This window comes from Spodoptera frugiperda, chromosome 4, assembly GCF_023101765.2.
Source record: "Spodoptera frugiperda isolate SF20-4 chromosome 4, AGI-APGP_CSIRO_Sfru_2.0, whole genome shotgun sequence".
Classification (NCBI taxonomy): Eukaryota; Metazoa; Arthropoda; class Insecta; order Lepidoptera; family Noctuidae; genus Spodoptera; species Spodoptera frugiperda.
In genome coordinates this window covers 6,855,967-6,879,308 of record NC_064215.1, presented here as the reverse complement: position 1 = coordinate 6,879,308, position 23,342 = coordinate 6,855,967, and the positions used below count along the sequence as shown (strand labels likewise).

Sequence of the window (23,342 nt, the reverse complement as noted above, 5' to 3'; positions counted from 1 at the left end):
GGAAACATTTTGTGCTCATACTTATATAACTCGGTCCCAAACCTACAATTAACACGAAAACGTTGCTAATTTGACCTCTGCTATGCAGTCATCCCACGTGTATATGAATTCCTGGACTTAATTGAATGGAAAGTATGAATAAATGAATTGCATTGAACTTTTGCCGTGTTTATTAAAGATAACGTTACAGTATTATAATGTGATTATTATAATAGTATTATCAGGTTTCGTTTTCCTCACGTGTTATGTAGATGTATTTTTAATACTAGCCTTTTTTAAGTGGAGAAAATAATCTAAAAACTTATCTCGCCTTGAGCGAGGCGAGAGAGAGTGTCAGACTCTTACTGACTAAAAACTACTCCGTTCCTGCTCCTACTTTTCGAGCCGGAGCCCCGGTAAATCCGCTACGTAGTCCGTAGCTCCGGATCAGGCATCGGCTCTACTGGGAACCATCTGTGGTGGTCTGATGGCTCTTTGAGCTTGAGCAAGAATCATAACTATAAGTAAATGACTTAATTTGATCGAAATTAGTAAGTTAAAAATTTAAACCATAAAGTTTATTACTATTTTTAATTATTTTATATCATACCTATTCATTAAGACTAATAGTAGTATTAGTTTAATTAGTTAAACGTTAAGACTATTAAAAATAAAACAACATATTTTATTAGATATACATTTTATTAATACCTACCTAAAAGCGTTACAATTTTATACAAAATACAATTTTACAATATTTCATTGTTTATATCAATTATTACGTCGTTGCCTAAACTGAACAAAATGCTTTACTATTCTAGTTTAATATGAAAAAGTCGTAGATATAATATGAATATATTTAATGTATTATTGTTAGAACACGCGTACAAAAATATTGGCACATGTCATGAAGCATTATCGTAGTGTTTAGTCTTCAGCTAGCCATATGTCCGATGTGCAATCTCCTCCCGGGTATCTGTAGGAGATAATATTTAAAATATACTAAGAATGCATACATCATCATATTATATAGATGTTTTAATATCAAAATATTTTACTAGAATTGGAACTTAAAGCGGAATATTTACCATGTTTTTCAATTTTTAAGAGTTTTCGATATTTCGGCACTGTTGCAAGCGCCATGATCACGGATAAACTGATAAATATCCCGTTTTAAGTTCCAATTCTAGTATTAGTGACCATGTCAGTTTAAAAAAAATATATTTTACAATACAGTAAAATATCCATGTAAAAAAGTTGTAAAATATATTTTATAATATATCTTCATGCAACCTTTTATTTTACAAAAAGTTTATGTATGTACAGATTCAATATCCTAAATCTCTCCATTTACAATACACGTAAACAAACAATATCAAATAACACACACTAAAACACGGAACAACAGCATAAATAAAAGGTGAATAAAAATAACACTATTCCCATTGATACAAATTTCATACAGGTTTGAACGTTAAAAAGTTCGTACCTCATTTCATGTGGCAGGACCGGCCCGTCCGGTTCGTTCCCGAAGTGAACGAGGAAGTCCGGATCCAACTTCATGCCTCCATTCACCGTGTCCACGTCCAACTTTACTATCCACCCACCCTGGCGATACAATACAAATGTATTTGAATTTTGCGGTACCAAGAAAAATCATTTTCGGATCCGTACCGTGCCGTTTAGTTGCCACAGTTTTATTTTTGGGTCACGTGTTTTGTTCTAATAGAGATTTCATGGAATGCACTTTTGTTTCAATACTATATGGATGTATGTGTAAACAGAAATTGCCGATTTCTTTTTTAAAGCGTTGCCCCACATTAAGATTATTTCCTGTGTCGTGGAATCAATTTGTGGATTACATAGAGAGTTGCTCAGTGCGGGAATCGAACCCGCTACACGTTGCACGGCAGCCAGTTGCCCAGCCACCGCATTAACCGTGCAGTCAATTGTTTACATAATATTTGCTACATACAAACAATACATTTTATTTTAAAACACAATCGTAATTAAGCTATTATTTTCCATTGCAAATAAAAAAAAGAATACAAGCGAACACGAAACACGAGAGTTTTCATAACTTGGTTTTAAAATTACAGCGGCTGTCAGTTATTTGTTTGACAAAATATGGCACGTTACTCATGAATAATTCAAGGATCCCAGGTGATGTATATCTCACAGAATGTATCTTACAAAAAATAACTTTGTACTGCATAAAGGGCGGAACGTAAATAAGACGGGGTCGAAGGATTTTGATATAAGGATAAGAGCTGTTTATTGCGGTCTGCAAGGGTGAATGTCGACGTAACCCAATAAAATACTTTGTCTACAAACTTCACATAGTTTGCAGTGTGACTTTTAATAAAGTCTCCTGTGCTACATTTTTGGGCGTCGCTGTTGTGCGGTAAAGAATTTCGTTGTTAGAATCTGGACGATTTTCATTTTTGTTTAGGTTGTTTAGAATTTGCTACACTTGATGTAAAAGGGAGCAAGGGACATTCTAGAACAAACATTTGAAATATGTTTTAGTAATTCTCTTATTAATTCGAATGTCAAAAGATCTACTAATACAAATATCTATGAGATTTTACCTCTTTTGCCATGTTGGGGTAAAACTGTTTGTCCCACGGAGAAAATAGGGACGATGAAGCATACAGTCGTTTTCCGTCAAGTGAAAGCTGAATCATTTGACAAGAACCATGCAATATCTTTCCCTTTACTTTCAGTGGTTCAGGTTGGACGACGGTCTGGTGATGAAAAACAATTATTACACATGTATTGCAAAATAACTTAAATTGTAGTTAAAAATAATAATGAATTCTTTACAGTAATTGATCTAAAATTGCTCGATACATAAGCATACATGCAATGAGATAAAACAAAATAATATGTCAACAAAAACAACAACACAGATAAAATGTATGATAATGATAATGCTCACAACACATTTAAACAATAGACTTAAAAAAAAAAATAAGAGCTGAACTATTTTCCTTTGAAGCAATAAAATAAACGAGTGAAGTGACGATAATCACATTGAACATTACCACACTGAAACATTACACAAATGGATCGAGCGTTGAAAAGTAATTTAGCAAATATCACAGAGTAAAAACTCCAAATGAAAGGAATGACGATGCGAAAATGTAATTCTGTTAAGTCATGAAGCATTAATTTGAACTATTACTGGAAAAAAAGGTATTTCTCACCTTCGATTCTCGGTCTTCAATCAGTTTTGTTTCTGGGTCTGCGGCTATAATACCTCCGAGGTTTACCTTTCCAGTCAGTTTTGGATGTTCAGGGTTAGTTATATCATACTGTCTCAGTTCTCCATGTAACCAACTGGATGTGTACAAATATTTGTCATCCAGAGATATAAGAATGTCTCCTAATAAACCTAAAAATAAATTTTATACATGTGGTAACTATAGATTTAGTTTTCTTATGAGCTATAGATTAGTGGTTAATTTTTTCAAGCGTATAAACCTATCAGGTATATCAAAACGTCTCTTGACTTGTGCTTTTTTTACGTGAACTAAGCATACACAATTACACATTTACGATAAGTAATGTACTAAAACTGCACTATGCACTAAACTACAACGACATAAAACTCAGAAATTTTAGACATGCACACATAACATAAAATTTTAACGCAACGATTTGAAGTGAACGAAATGCAAAATCGACAATCTTTTATGAACAAAATATTAAGATAGGTGAAAAGGATAAAAATAAAACATGCAAGAATCGTGTATTTACGTTTGAAATTCTTTGAAGCTAAATAAAATATCCAAACGAAAGGAAATGTTGGATCACTACAGAAAAATAAAAGAAAAGTAGAAAAGTTACCGTTAATCTCGGACTCAACGCCATCTTTAGAAACTTTTTTCGCTGGTATGTCGATGACTTTATCGGCTTTCCACGTTCCATCTGATATTTTGTAGAACCTAAATAAAGTTAATTGAAAGCTTTTACTCAGTTATTCCTTTTAGTAGCAAATAGCAACGGAATATTCAGGATGTTTCGCGTTTCCTTCGGCCTGCGTCTTTCATCAATTTACTTTAGCAAAGCAGTTTCTGGGCAGCATTAAATTACACCCTTCTTGTAGCAAAGAAAAAAAATAGACAAAATTTCCATTTCAATTTGTTAAACCTTTTATTTTGGAACCGACAAAAAAGCTAGAAAATAAAGGTATAAGGGTGTGTTTTCCATAATAGTTTTTATCGAAATGGAATCTACAGTAAGTGTTCTTTGAAGTTTTACAAAGGTATAACAAAAATCCGTGCAAATCTCATACCTGTAAACGTTGGCGTGTAGCGCACACCCAACAAATCCCTGTGCGGCTTTGGGATCATGGAGAAATCTGATCTCAAGGGGAGCGCAGCCTTCCGGGCCAAGATCTATAACTTGCTGTAGCTCGCGCGTTGACCATTTATAAATATTCAACGATGTACCGTAGTGATCCTTGTCTACAGTATCTTCGGGGTGGAATCCACTGGGGATGAGAGAGTTCACTTTATTTTTGAACAAAAGTTCGTCTATAAAACTATTACATAAAATTTTTGTAGTTTAGCCTTCCTAAACCACCAATTTAGGTTTTCTAGGAAATTTTGTTTAGCTACGTAATCACAGTTTACTAGAATTACTTTTTCTTTTTCTAGTATTCTCATTTCAAGACGAAATTCTAAAGAATAAGATAAAAAAATATAACTGTTTCATTAAAATAAAGACTAAGATTATAATTTAAGTAAAAAATAAGAAACATTAAAACGGTTTAAGGTGACCTAAGATGAGATAAGTAACAAAGGAGATCTGAATGAAATATTAAATAATGTTTTAGATGTTGCTATAATAACTTGTGCTCTGTTTCATAAACGAAAGGATTATATTCCAATGAATAACTTTAGAAGTGTTCTCTCTAACAACGTATTTGTTGGAATGGCCTATAAAGGTTTAGTTGTGCGTAAACATAATAGGTTTTCAAGTGCCTAGCGTTGTTAATCTAATAAACATTTTGATGACTGGTTCAATATTTAATTTGGTAATATTACCAAATTGAATTTATCGCGATAGAATTTAATTATGAATTTGTTTCAGGATTGTTTTTCTATGATAGTCACTATTGTGACTAATCAAACAAGGAGAACAAGAGTACTCTTGTTATAAATATTTCGATAATAGCTATTAACATTAAAATTATAAAGATAACATAAATGAGCATTTGACAACTATTCAACTTACGTCTTAAATCTTTTAGGTGTGCCCCACTCGGTAGAAAACATCACATCATGATATGGCTGGTACCAAAAATCGTATCCGAACTTAGCCAACTTATTTCCTTTCGTCCAAGATCCTGAAAAAGATTTAACGTTTTATCTTTCCATACGACGACAAACTTGTCTCCCCCTTGCCTTGTATCAATTGTGTGTACAGATGCGATCACAATTCACCTTTCATTTCTAAAGTCTTCGAATCGATGAGCACAAAATCCCCTTTTCCGTTTTCGTCTTTATCTCCCATCGTCGAAATCATGATTTCGCCGGTTGCCAGGCAGTGCGTCGTGTGCGGGTAACTGCAGTTGAATGACCTCATCACCGAGCCGTCGATTACCTGGTAATGAGATTTTCGCTATGAGCCCTCTATATAAGGGAGCTGAGAGAATGAGCTCTTTAGCAGTTTCGCCGATAGTAAGGGATTTACATTTAAGTTGGCTTTTTCGGAGTACACCTTTAGGTAAAGTACCTCTAGGTGTTCTCGTTGAACATTTCAAAATTTCGTAAATATATTAGAAAATATTTCGCAACAATTTATAGGGATTATGTTGTCTAAGCGTTTCAAGTTGTTTGGAGAGAGCAATAAAGACTTTATGCATAAATTTGTTCTCCAATTCTAAGCACACTACTTAAAGTCTTAACGCTTAAACAGTTTCAGTTTATCCTTGGAATTCTTACGTTTATTTCTACTACATATCGTTCCTAAATTCTGACTACAAAGTATTATGTGTGAAAAGGACAAGCAAAGGTCTAACAGCCAATATAATGAGTTCGCGAACTGTCTGCCCCGAGTCGGAATGTCGCAAGTTTAACGACAGAAACTGGATGAGTTTGCGAGCGAGCTAGTTGGGAAAATTTCGCCATCAAACTATGTGGGCAATGATTAAGGGTATGGGGAAGCCAACATCAATAATGATTAAAGAATATTTGGGGGAAAATAGTTCTGGAAATTGTCTGACAGTTATAGAATTAAATGTACCGAGTTGTAATTGTGTGTTAGTTTATTAGTAAGCTTACATTATAGTTTCAAAAATCTTACTTCTTACTATCTTAAAACTACAAATTTGTGTGTTTGTTAATCAATCACGTCCAAAATGGCTGAACGGATCGGGATGAAAATTGGAACAAGGTAAGATTATAGTCTGATATAACACGTAAGCTAGTGTAAGATAAATAAAATGTTTACAACTCCTAAAAGTATTAATATACTGAACTAAATAGCACATATAAAATTGTATATGTATGTAATAGTACCTAAACACATACACAGTTACCTAAAACTTACAAGAGGCGAATGTAAAGAGTTACAAACTACTACACCAGCTTTAATAAAAACAAAATGAAGACAACGTTAACTTTCAGAAACTGTACTCGCTCCAAAATTAATGATCTTATAAAACCTCTTCATAAATAGGAGAACCCTTACCACAAAATATAACACAGTTGAGATCAGACTTATAAACTTTTTATCGGAAATTCAATCTTCAAACAAGCCTGTTCTATCCTCCCAATTTTTACAAGCACACTCCCTAAGCTTCACTGGCTTCAAATAGCAATATTAATTTATTTACCGAGTTCCAAGAAAATAAAATATTGACTCCATATTTTGGTAAAACAAAATAACGTCGGTACATTATGTATGGTATTTGAGAATCCCTTTGAAGGCAGAATGTTTATGTAATATGCAATTTATGAAGAAATTGCCGTTCTTATTTATACAACGCTTGCTCTAAGCAGGGTTGTATTAAATAAAATTGCATTTCAATAATGTACTGAAGCGTTTTATTTTCTACAAAGTTAAATATACGCCAAAGAAAATAAGTTTAGATTGCGTTTACTTTAGCTAAAGCTTGTTTTTATTTTGAGTTTGTATTTTCATAAAAGATTCATTTTAGCGTTTACGAGTTGTTGTTTGTGTAATTTATTGGTTTGTGGATGGGTAATTATGCTTTGGATTTCATAATATTAAAACTCTTTTTGACACAATTCTCTTTTTAAATTTCTCGTTCCATTGTTCTTGTTCAATTATTTCGTTCAATTTCCAGAAAAAAAAAAACAGAAAATGTGAACTTAATAACTCTACTAATAACTAACTCTATATATACATAATGAAACAGTTTGTTATTCCTATGTAAAAAATCACTTTTACTACACACACACGATATCCTAAACCATAGGACATAAAAGGGAATCAACACCCTCTCAGCTGATTTAAGTTCCACACGATTCTGTTCATTTATGACCACTTAAGAAAATCAAACAAATTCAATCAGTCGGATTGAGCCTCCTTTTCCTTATTCAATTTCTGCCAATAAATTGATTCGCGTTCTACAGTCAGCTTAAAACAACAAATTTACTTCGGGGAGCAGCCGTTTGTTCCCGTTTTTATGCTCTCGCAGTAAAGTTGTAGTTGCTTTGGAAAATTCCAAACATAAAATGCAAAGAATTAAAAAACTTCCCGAGATCTTGTTGATATAAAAATCAGTTTTATGGCTCCTATCCCACGTACAAAGTCGGGAACTTCTCACGGACCACAACTGCATTTTTAAGGACCAAAACAAATTGTTTAGTGTTCAATCTTGGACGGGCGCTTGGTAGCCAAGCCGATCGTAAAATTGGACCATAAATCTAACAAACAATTTAGAAAAAAACAGGGATAAGTGCTACGTGTGAGAATTTAAATTACGATAGATAAACGTTTAGGAATCTTGCTGAGAACCAATTTGCAGATCCTTATTGATTTATTGATAGATAGCTTGATCACCTTAAGCTATGATCGTTCAAGAAAACCAATCCCAATCTTACTATCCATCCATTTACTAATATTATAAATTAAAAGTTTGTGAGTTTATGTCTGTGTGTATGTTTGTTGTTAAATTTGAAACAGGGCTCTGGAATAACACATAGGATACTTTTTATTTCACGGAAACGCGGGTGAAGCCGCTGGCAAGAGCTGGTTATGAATAATTTGTATTATGAAAATAAACAATGATTGTATTAAGACTGCTATAGGCAAATACTACATATAGAAATTAGACAAATAACTGAAATGTTACCTATCTAATCTTCACTACATTTTTAAACAGCAGTGCAAAGATAGTTCATAGGGGCTATATTTGTGAAGCTCTTCAAAGAATATAAAGTACTTGGTTAATAATCTTTCCGAGGCAACTGAAGCACCAATCAACGCAATTAGGGTCATAACGGTGTATGAAGATGAAAGTAAACTAAGTTTGCACGAAACTAAATTCGCTACTTTTGTTAGGGTACTGGCGTAGGAGAAATTTTAGCAAAACCGACTTTAGGGGTGAATTCAGGAAATTAAGCTAGGTTAGGTTTTAAGAAAGAAAAACATTTATTTCATACACTAAATAAACAAGAGCCATGTATAGTTGACACAAATATTTGTTAATACATGTGATCTATATATTCATGGACCCCTTTTTACGAATATTGCGCGGACTAGGAGCATACAATTTGGTATACTTATAGTTTATGTGTAGGAGAAGTACAGAACGCTAATATTTTTCAAAAATAATGCTTATAAAGTACATTAAATCAATAAATAAAACATTACACACACTACCATGCATAGTATTTGACAAAACGTCAAAATCGACAGACATATTTGACAAAACGTCATTGCGATGATATTCTCACGTCTCATATGAATAGAGTTTTCCTGTTCATGATGCGCCGGAATATATTAATGTGAATTTTACAAAACTAATAGCAATTCGTTAAATAAAAATTATCCTTGGACGTATGTTAAGTGGTATTGTAAATTAAATCGTATATGGTCGAATTTCGACCTCTAGGCGACCACTAGTTTTATAAAAATGTCCCAATTTTACAGTAAAATGGGACCAGTTCAGCATGTGCAAGACAGGGCCTTGCGCTGGTATTCTAGTAGTCCCGTAGTATCCCCATAGATCAACATACTCATTATGATGATGTGTAATGAGTGTGTTGTTATTTTCAAAAGGTTTGATCTACATGTAACCTGACTCATTACTCACACTCATATTCTATTAGTGAAAAAAAGTAAGATCTTTGTTTCAAATGCTGATATGTAATGTATAAAAACTATAGCAAACAACAAAAGAACTTACTTTATGCATCTTCGGTTTCCGAGGATCCGTGCCGACATCAACGATAAAAACCTTCGCGGACTTCAAAGCAGGCAGAATAAGGAGGTCCCTTTTGAGTGAAGGGTCGTCATAGCAACTGGAGCAAACGTTCCACCCGCTATGGTGGAGCTCGTCACCGACACTACCGGTGGGGGTGCGTGCTATCACCTGTGAAAATAGGAATTTTTAGGGATGGTAATTATAGTCCCTGTTGGGCGCCAATAAGGCTTCGTTAGACGTGTCAAAAATTATACAATATAAAAATGCACATGAAACTAAATCCAAAATCCGTAATGATTACTGACACGGAGTAATAAAATAGTAAAACATAAATGAACACCAAGAAAAATGGCAAGTTCCTTTAAAATTTTCTAAGCATTGAACATAGAATCCGAATAAAGAACGTTGCTCGAAATGAAATAATTATGATGGATATTTTTCTTGTCTAGAGGAAACAAACTAAAAATTCCATAACAACAAAATGTCCATAACCGAGGAAACTAGCTCTAAAACTCACAAGTTTCTTTTAATCAGCGTCAAAAAAGGACATCTAAAAGGAAGCCTATAATCCCGGCAACAAATCCCGGACAATATATTGCATTCCGCTTGTTAATTTAGTCCGGGCTGGTATTGCAATGGCAAAGTACACAATAATACTTCCTAGTGAATCCTGAAATCCCGGGATTACTGGTACGTTATTGCCTTGCCACATCGCCGGACTAAATGGCTGGATGTAAGGTTTTATTCGCTAATACAAAAGTAGTGCGTAATTGCTATTTTCTTGTCCGAGAATATTACTCGTATCCCGTGTCTTTTTCCGGGAAAATTGTGTCGTATGCGGACAGCTCTGGGTGCGGTAATTATTTTCTGAACGGCTTGTTGAGATGGGTCCATGTTTCGGTTTATCGTTCATTATTTTTGTTGGGGTCTCGGAATGTATTGGAATTAAAAATATTCTTATTTTTTGGGCTTTATTCATTTTATTTTACTGACAAAAAATGGGTTGTTCATTTTCACTGTTTAAGGGATACAATTTTCATTATTACCATGGAGCTAGGTAATGGCCTTTTCTCATTCAGAAAACGTACGAGCATCGATCACTACGCTTTTGCTGGTTTCGTGTTAGCTATTTTAAATAGATACCTGGTAGTATTATCAATATGTTTAGACTCAAAGTTATAAAGTTGAATTGAAAACGTTCTCTTTTTTCAAATCAGTTAAAAATAGCCAAGGAAATTCTTTTGCATCAAATTTTCTGGAGTAATCACGCACTGTCTTGTTTGTTATTGGATACACAAAACATCAACCCTTAATAATATATAGGTACGTTTGTCCAATACACGCATTATTTAAATAAAGTAGCCGGCCAGCCTCTATCATAACAGACATTGTTATACCACAAGCATCACGGTTTAGCATGATTGACATAAAACTTTCATAGAATAAACAATAAATATTCAACGTAAACATTTTCAATTTTTTGTTATAAATCCTACGGTTTAGCTGGACTATGAAAGTATTGAATCGAAACGAAATGTGATTCTATAAACCGGCTCAACTCTGACAGGTCATAGAATCTTATTTAATCGTGTATTTGAATGATATTTTTCGTGGTAAAATATTCTATTTCTAATATCTAGACTAACTTTAACCTTCGTTGAAATGATAATAAATGTTCTTCATCACGACACAGTTATACGGTAGTAAATAGAAAACTTTAAATATGTAATCCAAATCTTTACAACAATTAGCTAGTTCAGTAGCTTATCTTACTCTGTATTAAATTAATCAAAATTTTCCTACCACCGTACTAAATTATTTGGCCAATCGTACATTGTATAATGTTTCCTGTATACAACGTTTGAAGCTATTGCAACATGGACCTTATTGAATAAACAATACGAATTCCTATACAAACGTGATACTATCATCTCATAAAATATTTCACATCACTACTCTATTGTAAGACCTAATCCTCAAACGTAGTAGTGCAGTCAACTTGAAAAATACATGGTATTCACAAAGTAAAACTGATTTACGCCTCAATAAACTGAACCTTTTCCACTTTCCATTATGTTCCGACATCGTAAATTCTTAGGTCCGAATAAGAAATATATCCGAACTGAATTTATAACCTTTCTTTCTACCTTTATAAACTTAAATCCTTGACATAGTGATTTGGTCATTCTGAGGGTTTATAGTGGTGATACCGTAAAATATTATCTCGCTTTTATACCTTTGAAATATAAGTAAACGTGTAATATATAGCCATCTGTTTTGTTCTTGTATGTTATACTTGTCTTATATTTTTTTCTTTGAAGAATACAAAGAGTAAAGGTCTCTAAGAAAAGGCGGATTCTTCGACCAGATGAGGTGATCATGCCTGTTGCCATATTGTCTTATTTATTCGCATGTAAACTTCGTATTATGTGTGATGTAGGATTTATGACGTCATCCGTTGATTAGTTCCTCGATCACCTATGTGCGACTACTGTAATCTATCACTTGTCATGTATCGCCACAATATTTTTAATATATATGACGTTATGCTTTAGATACTTAATATATAAAATCCGTGTAGTTTATGAATGATCGTAAGTTTTACTGCAATTTACCGCCCGTTCGCTGTTTCTGTGACACAAATGTCTCTAAATCTTTGAGATGCTTAGTATGTCTCTTGTAGAAAATCCCAAGGAAATTCATTAGGTCTTATCTTTAACTAGTTCTCGCATTCGAAGTAGGTAAGTACCAGTCTTGCTAAATGCTAAAGAGGATACTAGACATTGTAATAAGTTATTATGCTACCAATATCATGAACATGCCATCTGAACAGGTCCGCTCATACTGTTGTGGTTCTTTCCTCTAAAGACCACTACAGAACCAACTTGCACGGTTCTCTCACATTATCCTCTATTTCATTGTCTGGACTTTAAAAGAGACTATGACCTCTGAGTTTGTTTCGGCATTTCTTCTCAGAGTAGTCAGATAGGAAATGCCGGCCTCATCTAGCTATTTGAAATACACACACACACACAACTTCACGCCTTTTATCCCCGAAGGGGTAGGCAGAGGTGCACATTACGGCACGTAATGCCGCTATACACCCACTTTTCACCATTTTGTGTTATAAGTCCCATGTAATAGGGGGTGAGCCTATTGCCATATATTGGGCACAATTCCAGACTCCGTGCTACTACCGAAACATTTTTCGAAAATCCGAAAAAAGCCCAGTAATACTTTGCCCGACCCGGGAATCGAACCCGTGACCCCTTGTTCGGCAGTCGCACTTGCGACCACTGCACCAACGAGGCAGGCATTTGAAATATTGACGTGTAAAAGTGTTATTTTATGACCTATTTACAGAAATAAATATCATTTATCATTTATTTATCATTTATGTTAAGATTGATTCTTTATTCATTTCAACTGGTTTTAAAACTGCAATGACCATATTATGATTTTATATACGGATTAAGTAGTTCAAAATTCCATTCAAAACTAACACTTAATCTTAATTATGTTAGAACTTTAAATATCTTGACAGAGACTAGTCAATGAAATCCTCTTAATACCTCCATCGAAATCCATACGAATAGAGATCTCTCCCAAATATTCATAAATGTAGAGAGGTGTGCCATTTGCGTCCTGGCTTAGGCATGGCTTAAATTTTGACGTCAAAGACAACACTAATAGTAGATGCGGCTTAGTAAATTGAATGGTGAATTCACACTTATATCGGCTGAAGCGCTTTCAGCATTTGGCTGGAAAGCTTTAGCTAGGGTTAAGCCTTGTACAAAGGTTGAACGACATGGCACTTCGCTAATTAGCAGCAGTGCTGCAAAAGCACGTGTCGCTGTATAATAGACAGGTTTCATTCAAAATATACAGTGTGAAGTGAAGATTTTTAACTGTCAAAACTCGTATTGAATTCGTCTACAAACGATGAAAGTGGGATAATTTTAAAGATGATGGATTTTTTTGGTGATTTCACATGCATATAGCTATAAGTTTCCAATAATGTTTACTTTATGATAAGCTATGGTTTTAGTATTTTAAATTAAATGTAAGGCGACTTGTCATAGCAAACATTTTTTTTAATTTACTTCTCCACAACATCCTTTCTTGAAGTAGTAAGAAATAGTTATGAAAAAAAATATCGAAAAATTTTGCCGATCAATAAACACTAACCTGACTATACGTCGGTGATTTAGGGTCCACGTCGACCGTGGCTAAATAGTCTTGCTTAGTTTGGTCAGGCTGAACACAGATCACGTAAAGCAATTCTTCCCTGGGCCCGTTTTTGAAGGCGTCTAAAGGAGACGCATAGCCAGGTCCATGAGTACCTGGGAAAACAGAAAAAATATTAAATTAAATTGAAGGAAATTAGGAAAGAGGAACAAAACATGACTAACATTTATTTTGTTACAATACTCCTTTAAAGCAGTTATTAAAACTGTGAGTGCAACTAACTGGCTGAATTTAACTGACTCATTTACGTACGACACAATATGTACACTAGTTTGTGCTAAATATAACTTTAAAGAGTTCCTCTATTAAATAATTAAATTAATAAGAAAATCGTAGTCAAATCAAAAGCATTAGATGTAGGATAAAAAGTACCCTATCACCTAAGTTAACTGCAGCATACCCTGTATGTATACCTAATTTCATCAAAATCCTTTCAGTATTTTCACCATGATTGTCGGACAAACATCCAAACAAACAAACTTTCACATTTATAATTAGTTAAACTTTCATAAACAAAAATAAAAAATAAGTACCGTACTCATAATCATAAAATATTCAAAAGCATTTGTTAGGAAAGTCCAGAAGCTTTAGATTCAGTGCAGCGTTCTCAAAAACAAGTAGGAACTAATTGCGCCCCTACTAACCTTTTTACATGCAAAAATGTTTAAGGTTGAGAAGTCGCCTGACTGCTTTAGTATTTACCAGGCTTATTGGCCAGGCTATTCAAGAACTGCAGATTTATTCAAATATCGTAACTTAAACTTTCAGTTTGTTTTATTTTTGTTATAGTATCTAGTTTTGATTTGACAATTGAATGTAATTATTATCATTTATTTTTTTTGTCTTACTTGTTTAGTACATTTTTAAATATTTAATTTAAAACAAAATTAAAAATATATTCAGTAATAAGCAGTAACGGGAGAAATTCAAGCTACGCCCGCTTACGGCTTAAGAGATAGGAACTTCTGAACAATATAATATGTATAATCATAATTATAATATTATATAATCATTATTATAATTTAAGACAAGTGTATAATGAAACAACAGATACCTTCTCGTGTCTCTTAAAAAAATATATAAAAAGGTCGCATGTCTTTCGAAAGAATAAAAAAAAATACAAACATTCAAGCTACATTCGATATTCGATTTACGATAATGACGCAAATACACATTTATGAAAAAAAATCAATCCAATGACTTTTCGTTTTTCCCTCCAAATATTCATATTTCGAACCCCAATTTTCTTTTTAAATACATAAATGTCAATTCATATAAATCGTCGATAGGCATCAAAACGTTATTTTTTTCCCGGGTAAACGAGGGTGGCGGACAAACACAGGGGATGTCACCCCTTGCAATTTGGGTAATCACGTCAGGTAATGCTTGCATATAAATTACTCCTTTGTTCGGCTTAATCCCATCAATAACCCATTGTTTCGGCTACAAATTGCATAACTACGTTGCTAGTTATAGACAAACCTGTGTATATGAATATTTAGTCTTCTATCTATACATATAATAAAATCGTAGAAAAGTGCTGTCTGTACATTGAAAATAAAAAAAAAAAAATAGCAGGGGTTATTGTTATGTCGATGTCGAACCCAAAAATGTAATTAACTTTTTTTTTGTCTGTTTGTCTGTTTGTCTGTTTGTCTGTTTGTCTGTTCGTCTGTGCGCGCTAATCTCAGAAACGGCTGATCCGAGTTGGATGCGGTTTTCACGAATATATTGTGGGATGCTTAAATTTACATTTAGTGTTTGTTTCATGTCAATCGGTTCATAAATAAAAAAGTTATGTCAAATTAAAGAATCACGTCGAACATTCTATGCTTATACCATTAATCTCCGCAACTATTTGACGGATTTGGTTGAAATTTGGTACAGATATAGTTTAGAACCTTAGAAAGGACATAGATATATTTTTATTTCAAAAATCAAAAAATAAAAATAAGAAATAAATTATTTATAAATAATTCTATGTCGATCGTTACACGACTTCGGTTCATGTCCATAATTTTGTTAGTAACAATAAACTTAACCGTGAAGAAGTGAACTTAAAAATTAATGTTAGTAGGTATTGTATGATAACAATACAAACATTAATTAGTAAATCAGTCATTAAATTAGTATGTCAATTAAATATTATGTATAATTTGTCAATAATCAATAATAATATGTCATTTATTTCTTATTAAATGAGTATCTCATTTAAACCAGTATGTCACTGAATTATTATGACATTAAATCTGTACTCACGAAATTAGATCGCGATATGTATATACCGATCACAATGAAGTTGATCCAGGTACTAAAATTTAAATTATATGACATATTTATTCTGAACTATCATAATAATAACGGAACAGAAGATGCTCATCTAATTCACTACACACATATACTAGAAAAGTGTACAAATGTACACTATTATGTGTATCCCTATTAAAACTACGAGTATTGTCTGTACAAATCATACTAGCAAAGAAGGAAAAAAAAAACAAAATCACTATCGGACTCAATAGTTAAAGCCGCGAAGGGTCCCCTTTTATTTACAAAATTAATTACTCGCTGCGTAAAGTGTACATCTAGTTCCGTAATCTGATTAGTATTATTTTCTTTGGATCCCAACTATCCTTGTCACGCGATCACAAAGTTATGTTGTCTCTCAACATTAGTAGTGAAGTTGATTAAATGAAGGACTATTACCAAGATTCTTGTACGCTGATAGCAACGTCACGCCTTTTATTCCTGAAGGGGGAGGCAGAGGTGCATATTACGGCAGGTAATGCCGCTATATAATGTACACTCACTTTTTATTTAGTACATAGTATTTTTCGATTTTAATGCAGATTTTAGCAAAATATTTTTCAGACTAAGGAGAAGGCTTTAAGAAAATAACCTGACTTAAAAAAATGGAGGAGGTAAAAAATATTGCTGGCGGTGTATATTATAGCTGTTATTTCTCAATCGTTAAAACGTTCTTGTTTTGATTACATATCTTCTTTACTAAGGAGTACTTGTCTGTCTATATTTATATTTAAACGACTGCATTAACATTGCATAACAACTACCTACCTATTTGAACGGACATAGAATAAATAATTTGGTATTAAGTGCTTATTATTATTAAATAGATTCTAAGATATCATTAATATACATTGCTATAAGCACTGGGCGACGTTGCCTGCATACAATTTTTGTGGACAGACGAATGCAATGCGAATATACCTGCATTGCATAAACACTAAAACTTGTAATGATACAATTCTGTGATATATCAAATTAAGATAAGGTTATTTTTAAAGAACAGAGGTTATTCTCCCATTTATAATTCGAGTGATATATAACGGCCCTCAATCTAGAATAATTCGAAAACGTTCTAAAATTACTAATAAAAAAATCGCAACCTCAAAGCGAACTTAAGGGTGCTTTTCCACCAACGATTTTATACAATGTAACCATGCTACGAAGATGTAATAGCTAAGGTCTGAAACTATGTAACCGTTTCCACTGATACTAAGCTATAGGTATAGCTGTGCGAGTAAGATGCGCAGCTCGAGTATAAGATGTATCGATAATAGGGGCTTCCCTATTATCGATACATCGTATACTCGAGCATAGCACACATCGATAGCACGCATCCATAGTACGCATCTTTCCATATAAAAAACTAGCGGACCCGACAGACGTTGTCCTGTCTACACGTCTTTAATTTGAAAATTTTAATCTTTTTTTTAATAAGCTAAAACATTCTGGACCTTTTTGGTGAAAATTATTATTCAAATGTTATGACAATATCTAACGTCATTAATATTTGACACTGCGATGGTAGCGCCGTCTGTCGGATCCAATATAAAACATTCCAAAATCAACAACTACTAATAAATTAAAAATTAATTAAAAAACCTTGTCCAGCGGACAAAATTGTGAATCTAAACCATTCTCAGATCCCCTTGAAGACACACAAAAAATTTCATCGAAATCGGTCCAGTCTTTTAAGAGAAGTTCAGTGACATACACACTTACAGAAGAATTATATATATAAAGATATACCTTAGCTGAGTTCGTTTCCACCAGTGCTAAGCTATGTGTACCAATGAAAAAGATTGGTGGAAACTAAACTCATCAAAAACTATGCAGCAAAGCACATCTCTGTTGAAAAAGCACCCTTAATCTTTAATATTCAAAGGGACTTCTTGAAAATTTTCTATCCACAAAAAGGAATCTTTATCTAAACAGTGAGATTAAAATCACTAGGGTTCGTTTGAGGGATCTCGTTTAAGGCGCTTTGAGGGCAGGCCTGGGGCGGCAAGCAATGATAAATTGCAACTGGCTTGATGTTTCTGACACTTTTTTTCATACTACGACCTTTTACCGGCCCTTTATTTCGCTTATCATGTGACACGGACGAATAAGTTTGTTAAAGAGCTGACAAATAGCAATTTGGGAGCAACCGGCCGGATCATGACTCGGTAGCCATATTGCGTTAAAGATTTGAATAGCGAACTATTAAGGCTTTAAAAATAAAACGATTAAAATGTTTTAATGTTATCATGTTCCAATTTTATTTAATTACGGATTGGTTTTTGGTCGTTTAGCCAAATATTTTAGTTTAACATGCTTATCATTCAAGTGCTCAGTCTTTTGAGTCAAGATTGGTCATTTATATTTTTGGTATCTAATTATGTTATTCAAATCGAATTCTAAATAATCTGACACTTGTGTAAATAAAACACTACAAGCAACCGCACAATGATATTGATGACTCTGATAGCAGTATATTAACTGAATAATTCGTAAGTAAATTGTATCACTGACGAAGTTGCAGGCAGTAAAGTCATTATAAGTAGTAAAGTACAGCTTCAAACTTCATTCTCATACTATCTGTGTTACGCAATTATCTGCACCAATATTTTCCATTAGGATTGTGCATACAAGCATGAAACCCCATATTTCTTACCCCAATTTTTAAAAGGTAAGGGGCATTCTTCCCCCTCTGATAAATGCATTTTGACAAGAATACAAACACACATGACATCATTGCCCTGTCAACGCAACATAGAGTGTAGAAAGGTGCGCATAGAAAAATGTCTTTACGTCAGATTTTTTTTTTTTTATAACGAGTAGACGTGTTCCCCGTTTGTTTAGTAATTATTTCTAATGTAATTTCAACAATCTACATTATTATATGTGTGTAAAATAATTTGTATATTATAGAGTTTATATCAAAATTAGTTTCTGTCCACATCTTCGCACCCGAAGCCTGTATGTTATTCCAGACTACAATCTCAAGTTTCATCCTGATCACTTTAGCAGTTTTGACATGATTGAGCAACAAACATTCCTCACAAATACTTAATCTCACAAACTTTCGCGTTTATAATATTAGTAAGAAGAAATAATCTATCTTTAGAGTCCAAAAACAACTTTTAAACCTTAATGAAACCGATCATTAGTTCTGCTCCTATAAAATCAATCAAATTTAAAACTTAAACTGAATTTTAAACTAAAAATGTATCATATGATTTCCTTTTGCAATAGCTTAGTTCAAATATTTACTATGTAGATACAATTCAACTGTAATTACCTATTTGCAATTAACATTAAATTAACAAACAAGAGTCTGAAGTGTACTTAGACTGTTAAGAGCTGACGTGACCAAGTCTATTAGTAAGTCATTGACTAGCTTCTCACATAATACATGACTGTTGATGATAAATAGATATATTAGATACTAGCTTTTGCCCGCGACTTCGTTCGCGTGGAATAGTGACTTCCGGCAAATTTTTGGTTTTAACCACATAGTTCCCGATCTCGCGAGATCTCTTCAAAAATGAGATGTGGAAGATATTCCAGGGAACTCTTCAAAAATCAACATAATGAGCTCTGCGTTTGAATTTAATAGATGTATACTCACTTAGGGTATTGAAAAAATAGTTTAAAAACGGACTTAAACTAACTTAAAACTAAAGAAAGCTACGAATTACGAATTTATAACAATTAAAAAAGAAACTATATTACAACCTATCCTCTATGCTATAATAACCAAGCTTAAACTAAATAATTTAAAAGAAACGACTTAAATCTAATCTAATTAATTTATAAATTAGACTTACAATTTTATTAAAAAAACTAACTACAGTAACTACTAATAATCGATATCAAACTAAACCTACGTTAAATAGTTTAACCAAAAAACCAGGAAAACCCAACAAATAAACTTATTAATTGACAAATACAACGAAACCAATTTAGAATATACGAAACAGCAGGACCACTACAGACAAATAATCATACGACTGATAATACACTTTTTCTACGATAGTACCGAAGCGCTCGGCCGATACCCAACCAAATGAATGTAACGAAACCATAGCGCGATCTATTTCGATCCCAACGCCATCTATCGAGGATAAAGACAACTTGGATTATTTATTTATACTCCGTTCGGGCATTTTCTTTGTACTAAAAGTTTAATTATATTGATATTATTTTTTTCATACCTTTTTACTATTTATTTACTTTTTTCGATGAATTAAAACAATAACATGAACCGAAGTCGTGTAACGATCGACATAGAATTATCTATACTCCGTTAGAGCATTTTCTTTGTACTAAATGTTTTATTATATTGATATTATTTTTTTCATACCTTTTTACTATTTATTTACTTTTTTTTGATGAATTAAAACAATAACATCAACCGAAGTCGTGTAACGATCGACATAGAATTATTTATAAATAATTTATTTGTTATTTTTATTTTTTGATTTTTGAAATAAAAATATATCTATGTCCTTTCTAAGGTTCTAAACTATATCTGTACCAAATTTCAACCAAATCCGTCAAATAGTTGCGGAGATTAATGGTATAAGCATAGAATGTTCGACGTGATTCTTTAATTTGACATAACTTTTTTATTTATGAACCGATTGACATGAAACAAACACTAAATGTAAATTTAAGCATCCCACAATATATTCGTGAAAACCGCATCCAACTCGGATCAGCCGTTTCTGAGATTAGCGCGCACAGACGAACAGACAAACAGACAAACAGACAAACAGACAAAAAAAAAGTTAATTACATTTTTGGGTTCGACATCGACATAACAATAACCCCTGCTATTTTTTTTATTTTTATTTTCAATGTACAGACAGCACTTTTCTACGATTTTATTATATGTATAGATAGATATCACTGTCTATTGTCTCTTTATTTTATCGGTATCATAAACTAGCTTCTACAGCTGCTTTGCCTGCCTTCCCGTGGGATTAAATCCTATCACCCAAGCCAACTCATACCCGGTCAGTATACTGTATCTGTTCAGTAGTTTCAGTGTGATTGACGGACAAACATCGAAAATAACGAAAAACAAATTTTTACATCTATAACATTTAGTGTGATAGTGTTATGTGATAAAAAAAATCTGTCTAGACAACGTATTAAATATCTTATAGAATCAATATGTGGCTTAAATAACTACAAATTAATAGGTAAACAAACCTGGACCAACATAACGTTATAAAACTTTTTTTTATATAAAGGTAAACCTAAAACCTTGTCCTTAGTCTAAAAACCGCATCAAAATAGGTTTAGCAAGACACGAAATAATCGCGCACAAACATACATACAGGTCAAACTGAGAACCTCCTTATTTTGAAGACGGTTTAAAATGATTACAAATATGCTGGGCTTCATCGTAATTGTGACTACTTGACAAACACGATGGTGTTTATTTAATGAACACTACGGGTATACACCCAAGTATAGCAGATAAAATATAAAAAATGTTTGTTACTAAGCGAGTGATAACAATATTGTCAAAAGGTTAATGAACCTGTGCCCATACGTTCATTACTTCATATTTTTTTTAGTTAAGTTGATGAGTTTATTCATTACATTAGTACCTAAAATACAATATAATGTACGTAATAATTATTACCTAAGTACCTAGATATTTTTAGTGTAACCATACTATCCAAGTAAAAACTGTAAGATATAAATAATAAACATAATAATGCCTCAACCTAAGACTAAGTATTCAGCAATCACACTAACAACCAATAAATCAACTAAACAAATTACAATAACTATAAAATACAATTGTCATTTTGAAGGTCACGAGTATAAACAAAATAAAACGGAACGCAGCCTTGAAAACAGTAAGACATAACAAACATGCAAATATTATACAGATAGCATAAACTAAAAATTAAAAACAAAAGACGGCACAAAATATTTTGAAAAAGGAATATCAAAAGAAAAAAAAATTACTCACAACAAGACATTTTTAAATTGAGAATGACAGCCGTTCACACTGATGATAGTTGAACAACTAGTACAAGTATACAAACAACACGTGATGATAACCACCACATATGTCTGTCTCTTTCATCCTCCTTGAATAAAATGAATAAGATGCACCGGTTACTCTACGAATGATTCAACACAAACGCAAATGGAAATCAAAATATTCTACGGAGACATTGAACTTGACTTGTCCGTTCTGATAGTATTTGATAATAATTGTTTTTATCACGGCAATTGGGTTATTTTTAAGTAGTGAATTGTGGATTATATGCAGTTTTAAGTATCATTATCGAAGGATGGTGGGAACTAATTGGCCAGTGAAATATTGTTATTTAATACTGGTTGATCTAAATCAGTAGAATTATCTAAATAGACTATGTATACATAGTTGGTTTTGTTCTGCGCGCGCCTCAAAGGGCCATCAGACCAACACAGACCCAGTAAGGCTGATCCCTGATCCGGAGCTGCGGACTTCCTAGCGGGTTTACCAGGACTTCGGCTCGAAAAGCAGGAGTATGAACGGGGTGGTTTTTAGTCATATTTGGTTAAGTTTAACTGTAACGAATTATACTATAGTTAAACGTAACCAAAGTATAGAGTATAACGTTATGTTAAAAACTTGACTTTCCATACATTTGTTCTGTTACCCAATAACATCAAGCGATTTTATAAAGAAACGATTTAGTGAATATTATTGAATCCATAAACGTCTTATTTTGATTTTACAGGTCATCTGAACTTATGAGGTGTGAAAAAAAAAATCCACAGTGCAACTGTGTAGTTTTTTCTATGATATACGTATAGTGTTGTCACTTAGACCAGTAAGTATGATTTCTAAATACATAAATGTCTAGACGTGATACGACTTAAGCTGTCTCAAGGACATTGACTTATATTACATCTAATAGATTCATCTCATGCGATCATGGTGCAATTTGATCCGACTCCTATAGGCAATACTATGTTTAAATAAATATGCAGTGTACCTACAATTTGTCCAAAAAAGTAAGTCGTCGGTATTTAACACTGAATTTCGAGGAGTATTTCGTAAAATGATAATAATTTCATTACTTAAATTTTCTTTAAAAAATTGCGGATTGTTTTTGCACAAATAAATCAATTAATTAAATCATTACACCAAAATACGCAGAATTCAATTGATTCGGCTTATAATAATGAGTACAATATCAATATCCCTGGTATTATCATTTCGACAAAGCCACTATGTTCAATATACTACTTGTATTGGAAAGCATATAGAGTATAATGATACTGACGACATATAGAGAATAATAGAATATAACACGCAAATATTGATAGCAAAATGATATTTTATAATATTATATGAAGAGAGACAGACAGTAAAAATTATTATGAATAAAGGTTTCGGGCTCAA

The 23,342-nt window shown here is 32.9% G+C and overlaps 1 protein-coding gene and 1 long non-coding RNA gene across 2 annotated transcripts; both read right to left on the bottom strand.

The window, feature by feature from the left end:
• Positions 1-660: 660 nt before the first annotated feature.
• LOC118272627 (methanethiol oxidase) lies at positions 661-22,072 on the bottom strand. Its single transcript, XM_035589248.2, has 11 exons — positions 21,915-22,072; positions 13,574-13,728; positions 9,368-9,553; positions 5,433-5,592; positions 5,224-5,335; positions 4,280-4,477; positions 3,832-3,929; positions 3,189-3,376; positions 2,571-2,726; positions 1,469-1,587; positions 661-955 (listed from the first exon to the last, which is right to left on the bottom strand). The coding sequence occupies exons 1-11, from the start codon at positions 21,922-21,924 to the stop codon at positions 907-909; spliced, it is 1,431 nt and encodes a 476-aa protein (XP_035445141.2). The 5' UTR covers positions 21,925-22,072; the 3' UTR covers positions 661-906.
• On the bottom strand, positions 19,557-20,828 carry LOC126913090 (uncharacterized). Its single transcript, XR_007707670.1, has 2 exons — positions 20,286-20,828; positions 19,557-20,136 (listed from the first exon to the last, which is right to left on the bottom strand). It is a non-coding gene; the product is annotated as an uncharacterized LOC126913090 (long non-coding RNA).
• Positions 22,073-23,342: the final 1,270 nt, after the last annotated feature.

What these genes read in the sequence shown, in the direction of transcription:
- LOC118272627 (XM_035589248.2), bottom strand. An exon ending in GAAGACTTTAGAAATGAAAG is followed by an intron (nt 5,336 to 5,432) that starts GTGAATTGTGAT and finishes AATCTTTTTCAG; the next exon opens with GATCTTGGACGAAAGGAAAT. An exon ending in ACACCTAAAAGATTTAAGAC is followed by an intron (nt 4,478 to 5,223) that starts GTAAGTTGAATA and finishes TCTCATCCCCAG; the next exon opens with TGGATTCCACCCCGAAGATA.